At 45.2% G+C, this 5,796-nt stretch overlaps 1 protein-coding gene across 1 annotated transcript; it reads right to left on the bottom strand.

Annotated features, from left to right (window-relative positions):
* On the bottom strand, positions 1–3,814 carry spag6 (sperm associated antigen 6). Its single transcript, XM_030100071.1, has 10 exons — positions 3,742–3,814; positions 3,172–3,338; positions 1,883–2,066; positions 1,591–1,796; positions 1,324–1,497; positions 1,078–1,230; positions 802–993; positions 551–667; positions 328–473; positions 1–78 (listed from the first exon to the last, which is right to left on the bottom strand). Exons 1-10 carry the CDS (start codon positions 3,809–3,811, stop codon positions 15–17), a joined length of 1,473 nt encoding a protein of 490 aa, XP_029955931.1. The 5' UTR covers positions 3,812–3,814; the 3' UTR covers positions 1–14.
* Positions 3,815–5,796: the final 1,982 nt, after the last annotated feature.

Raw genomic sequence — 5,796 nt, 5'->3', positions numbered from 1 at the left:
ATGGTGACTTGATGTCAGGCTGGCTGGTAATTCTCTAAACGCTCCAACAAGGCCTCTGAGTATCCAGGGGAGTAGTACCTGAAAACACACACACATCCATCATGAATATATGAAGATCTGCTGGTTATTCCATTTTCCTTTTCAAAATCACTTCCTTAAACATTGTGGGAAAAAAATAGGATTTATGTGTGAGTGCCATCAGTATTTTTTCCTCTCAATTGCAGGGATCAGAGAGGAGGAGGAGTGTTCCTACAGCCTGCACGGCTCTCAGATGATGGATAGTTCACTGTGTTGATCTGATGTGAATCGCAGGCGAGCAGAGAATACCTGACGATCTCTTCAGGGAAGCAGCTGTTGATGGCGTTGATGTACTCCTGCAGGGCGGAGCCGGGCTCGGCCTCGATCTCCTGCACCTTCTTCAGGCCCCCGCTGGTCACGAACAGACGGCGAGCCTTGCTGTCGTGAGGCAGCACCTTGGAGGGGAGGACACGGTCACACACCTGGCAGGGACGCCGGCTCACCGACATGGACGGGCCCGGCGGACACCCACCTTGCTGAACTGGCAGACCACGTACTTCAGGATGTTGCTGGGAGCCTCGTAGAGCAGCGGCTCCAGGTACACCAGCTGGGTGCACTTCTGCAGGACGCTTTTCAGAGCCTTTTTACTCTGAACACACACCGGAGCAGGAAGATACTTTCATTACATTCTACAACAGGAGCAAAAATTCTACATTGTTTCACATGACCTTGCTGGGCCACATATCTTACCCATAATGCCTGGTGGTTAGTTGTGGGTCTCACCTTGTTCTGCAGGTCCTCGGAGCTGCTGACCTCCATGTAGAGCTGCAGCAGTTGGGGCAGCAGGTTGGCCGCGGCCACGGCCTTGGCGTGCTCCGGGGTGTGGTGCCCGATCTGCTCGATGGACCAGACGGTGGCCGCCTTGATGTGATGCTCGGTCTCCTCGGACAGACACAGGGCCAGCTGGGGCACCCCCTGCAGGACAGGAGGGGGAGCAGTCAGCGGTGACCTACATACCAGTCCCTGGGGGTTGGGGTGGGGGGGTCCTCACCACCTCACCTTGGAGAGAATGACGGCCATGGCCAGGGTTTCACTGTGAGCCGCCACGTATCCCAGCATCATGATCCCCGGCAGCCGCAGGTTCCCCCTGCACACCCCCAGGTCGTCCACCACCGCTGCCAGACCGCCGCAGTTCACGATCACCTGGGACAGCTGACACACACACACACACACACACACACACACACACACACACGATTATCTCTGCGGATCTCTGCGGCATGACTGTGAGTGTGTGTAATGTACCTCAGGCGTGTGTTTCACCACCTCCCTCATGAGCGTGGTGACGTTTTTCCTGACGTACTCGTCCGGGTCTCGGAGGCAGGCCAGAGCCGCGGGGAAGACCTCGGCCTCGACCACCAGCTCGGCCAGGCCCACCGAGTGTTTACTGATGTGACTGAGAGCCGAGAAGACCTGCCTCTGCAGCACACAGTCACACTTTTTAACCGTGCAGTCAGGCTCCGTCTCACCAGAGACGAGACGACATCAAAACAGTGATTAGGCTGACCTCACCTTGAGCTTGGCGTCTGGACTGAGGATCATCTGCGCCAGGTGTGCGATGGCGCCGGTGTCCACCACGGTCTGGGCCAGTTCGGGCGTGTGCTTGGCGATGTCGCTGAGCGTGGAGGCCACGATGCGTTTGAGGGCCACCTCGGGCTCCGTCAGAGACAGCACCAGCAGAGGGACGGCGCCGGCGTCCACGACCGACTGGGCCAGCGCTGGCGGTGAAGCAGGGGCGTGTGGGTGAACCAGAACCTCAAAGCCGAGCCAAGACGGACTAGGAAGAGGGCGGCGTTCTCCTCACCGGCGTTGTGCCGTGCGATGAAGCCCAGAGCCCAGGCCGCAGCCTCCTTCACCCCGGGGTCAAACTCCTCCAGGCAGAGCACCAGAGCGTCTGCCCCGCTGCAGGCCACCACCGCCTGGGCCAGCTCCGGGGAGTGTTTGGCCACCGCACGCAACACGAACGCCGCCGCCTTCTTATAGAACCTCTACACACACATACAGACACACATGTTTAAATTAGTGCCCCAGATAAACTCTGCCATCAGATTTTTTAGACATTTTCATATCAATGTAGCAAAGTACCTAATGAAAAGACAGTTTACATGTGTTATATAATGTACAGTGGTCATCTTCATATCAAGTATTTTGGTTTTGCTTTCAGTTGGTTAATTTCCAGAGGAATACAACTCAATACTTTGAGAAGTTTTAATTTAAGAAATTAAGATCTGGTGTTTAAATCCTTCTATTCTTCAAATCCAGGAGTTCTCACATATACCAAGTTCCCACAAGATAAACTGTAACTGTTAACTGACCTCTTCATCAATAAAAGGATTTTGTGCTCCTTCGAGATTTTTGAAATCTTGTCTGCAGCTGTTGTCACAGTTATGACTTTTCACCATAGCTTATTTTTAAAAGTGTAAATGATGCAAATGTGTGATAAAACACAATAATGAGTCATTTGCTCCTCCACATAAAAACATTCAGAAGCACTGCTCCAACTGAAGAAGTTGGTAACAGGGAGTTTGGGAGATTTCCTCTCCAATAACACTTTACTGATGTGGAGCTGCCGGAGTTTTCTCTGTGTTTTGTTTCATAATCTATAAATAAACGTGTTTTGAATGCACTCATGTGTCGCTGGTCTTTTGGAAGAGGTCAGTTAATGTGTTGGGGTTGTTTCTCACCACCTTGACTCATTTGTTCCCTTTAAAACACATTGATCTTCTGCAAACAAAAAAACACACATCACATTGTATGTTTTTTTATGTCCATGTTTTGGATTAAGATAGAAAAGCACAATTTCCCCTTGAATACCTACAAGTTATCCACATCTCCTTTCACTGTGAGCCTGTGAGTGGGCCGAGGGAGAAAGAGGGAGCAGACAAAGGCCTGCTTGCTCTCATGGTAAAGGGCTCTTAAGTACTGAAGTAGCCCCCAGGCGAACTGCCAAGTTAGCCCAACACACACATTCTCACATCCAGAGGGGGCTGACCTTGAGGTCCTGCAGGGTGACAGCCTCCGACTCGCTCTCTCAGAGCGGGAGCTACAAACCTGTCATTAGTACATAATCTGCTCCGAGGAGGGGATACTGACGTTCTTGGAGGCCAGAGACTGGACCAGCTGGGGCAGGATGTCCTCTCGGACCACCCCCTCGGCCAGGTCGTCGCTGTGGTCTGCCAGGCGGCCCAGGGCCAGAGCGGCGGTCTGCTGGATGCTGGGGACCACGTCCAGCATCAGGGGCCGCAGCATGGACATCACGCCTGCAGGGCAACAGCAGCCAACAGGGGGGGAAATTATATCTGCTTCTAATCCTGTTCCAGTATGTAGTAGATAGTAATCAAGTGTGTGTGTGTGATTGGTAAGCAGCACAGAAAACAGATGAAACTTTGACTGAATAAACTGTTTGTGGATTAGCAGTGTTTATTTGTTAGTTTGTTGTTCTCCATCTCTGATCTATGATTTACTTAATTTACTCTCCTCCAACTCCAACCAGTGCAAGCAGAAAGCTACAACAGCTAACCTTGGAGCTGATGGAGGGTCTACCATGTTTTTAGGGAATTTTGTGCTTCAGTGTAATCCATCTGGAATTCTTTCTTTTCTCTCCTTTTAATGTAAAAGGCCCATCAAAATGATAGATTGATTGTATAAAAACAGATTTCTTACCTGCATCTTGGAGGATTTCTATATTTTGTGGCCGGGATGCCAAATCGGCGATCGTTTGGACGAACTGCATCCTGGATTTCTGATATTGCTCGAACACTGCAAATCACAGAGAAAGGTTAAAAAAAAAAAGTAAAAAACAAACAAATTGCGCGCCTTCTGAACTCAAAGTCCTCACCTTGGATGATCTGCCGTTGACTCATAATGATGAAAAATACGAGTTTTATCCACCAAAAAAAACGTGTTTTTATCACCGGAGTTGTTTTATGGTGAGGCTGTGTTGTTGTTCGGTGTTGCCATGGCAACAGACCGGAAGAACACGGCTCCGTCGCTCCCGTCAAAGATCGTCTATTTTCGAAAAGATGGCTCCCAGCGAGTCGCGCGCTCATCACTGAACTAAGTCGTGTCTTGTGCGGTCAGAGTGAGAGCTCTTCCTCACAATCTCTGTCTTCAGTTTCCTTAAAACACTCCAGAGGAGATTCTGGACATGGAAACGTTTAAAACAATAATGTTCTTCGTTTTCCCTACATTTGAGAGTTGTACAACCTTTCAGTTTCGCCTTTTCATTTGACCTGCATTTCAGGACCAATTCAACAAACTTCACGCAATAAATGAATATTGCAATTTTTAATTTAATTTTTAACTTTTCTCTTAAATGTGATCCTCAGAAGTCATTTCTGCCAACAGCCTCTTCAAATGTGACAGAAATAATCAGGTTTAATCCCTGAAAAAACAATGTACCTTAAGTATGATATGCTAAAAATATGTGCAAGTAAAAATCTGTTAAAAAAAAGCCCTGAGGTTAAAGATGAAATCGTTTTGCTTCCCCTTCAAATTAATATATTTTTCAAAAAATTAAAAAAAAAAAAACAAAAAAAAAAACAATTCGATGTTCAAAGTTTAAAAAGGGTATTATAGTTTAGCTACGTTAGTCTAATTATTGGTCAATAGTCTATTTGATGAAATGTGTGGAGTCTAATTAGTTTTCTTCTCTTAATTTTCTTCAACGTTGAAACATTAGATGAATTAATCCAAATATCACTCATTCAAATTATTATTATTATTATTATTATTATTATTATTATTATTATTATTATTATTATTATTATTATTATTATTATTCAACTGACGATTTGGACTATTTTTTTTTAAATCAGTAAATACATAAGTAAAGACGTTTAAGGATAATAATCTCTTTTGAAGAGATGCACTGAAATGGAATCAAATGTTATTGTCAGTTATGTATTTACTGATTTTTTTTTTTCTTTTTAGTTCAATCAAGTCAATATTTATGGAACAGACTGAATCCGGATCAGAGATGTTGAGAGGTTTTACGTGTCTGTTTTTCTGCGTGTCATTACAGACATAATGTTGCTGTAATTGCAAGTGATCAAATCAGTCCTATGAAGTCTGAAGTCATGCTGGGACTGCTGAAGCTGGTATTTGTGAATGTACTTCTTGAAACACATTACTCCTGTCTGTGCTGATGAATCTTGTTCATTGCATTAATTTTTGTTATTTAATGATTGACAATAGAAAAGCTACTTTATGTGGACAAAATTAAAGATCTGGCAGAGTAGTAACATATCAAATATCCCAGATTTTATACTTATTTGCACCATCTGTTTTCACAATGTTTTGGCTTCATTGTTAATCACTGCTGTTGATCGAGTTATAACTTTTTAACCTGTTTTGCTTTCATTTGTGCCTTGCTGACACACTTCCTGAGAATATTCATTTACCTGAGAAGCAGATCATGATGACATCTTTGAAAATGTTCCTATTTTTAAGCATTTATAGCATTTTAAGCTCTCCCTTTCTATCTGCTGTGAATTCAAGCAGTTCAGGATAATGAAAGCCTTTCCTTTGTTGCATGGAAGTGTTCCATTAATGAGTTCCTAATGATAATGAAATACATTTATTTCACAGATAACCTTAATGTGGGTCATGTGACTGAACTGTTCTCCCAAAACAGACACAGGTGATATTAAACTGAGTTTTGAACAGTTTTACTTGATACTGACGGAGATTTTTGTTCTGGAAATGCAGACAGTGACG

This window comes from Salarias fasciatus, chromosome 9 (genome assembly GCF_902148845.1).
Source record: "Salarias fasciatus chromosome 9, fSalaFa1.1, whole genome shotgun sequence".
NCBI lineage: Eukaryota > Metazoa > Chordata > Actinopteri > Blenniiformes > Blenniidae > Salarias > Salarias fasciatus.
This window is presented reverse-complemented; position numbering and strand designations above follow the sequence as displayed.

What these genes read in the sequence shown, in the direction of transcription:
- spag6 (XM_030100071.1), bottom strand. Translation starts at nt 3,811, where the DNA reads ATGCAGTTCGTCCAAACGATCGCCGATTTGGCATCCCGGCCACAAAAT. An exon ending in AGAAATCCTCCAAGATGCAG is followed by an intron (nt 3,339 to 3,741) that starts GTAAGAAATCTG and finishes GTTGCCCTGCAG; the next exon opens with GCGTGATGTCCATGCTGCGG. An exon ending in TTCCCTGAAGAGATCGTCAG is followed by an intron (nt 79 to 327) that starts GTATTCTCTGCT and finishes GTGTGTTTTCAG; the next exon opens with GTACTACTCCCCTGGATACT.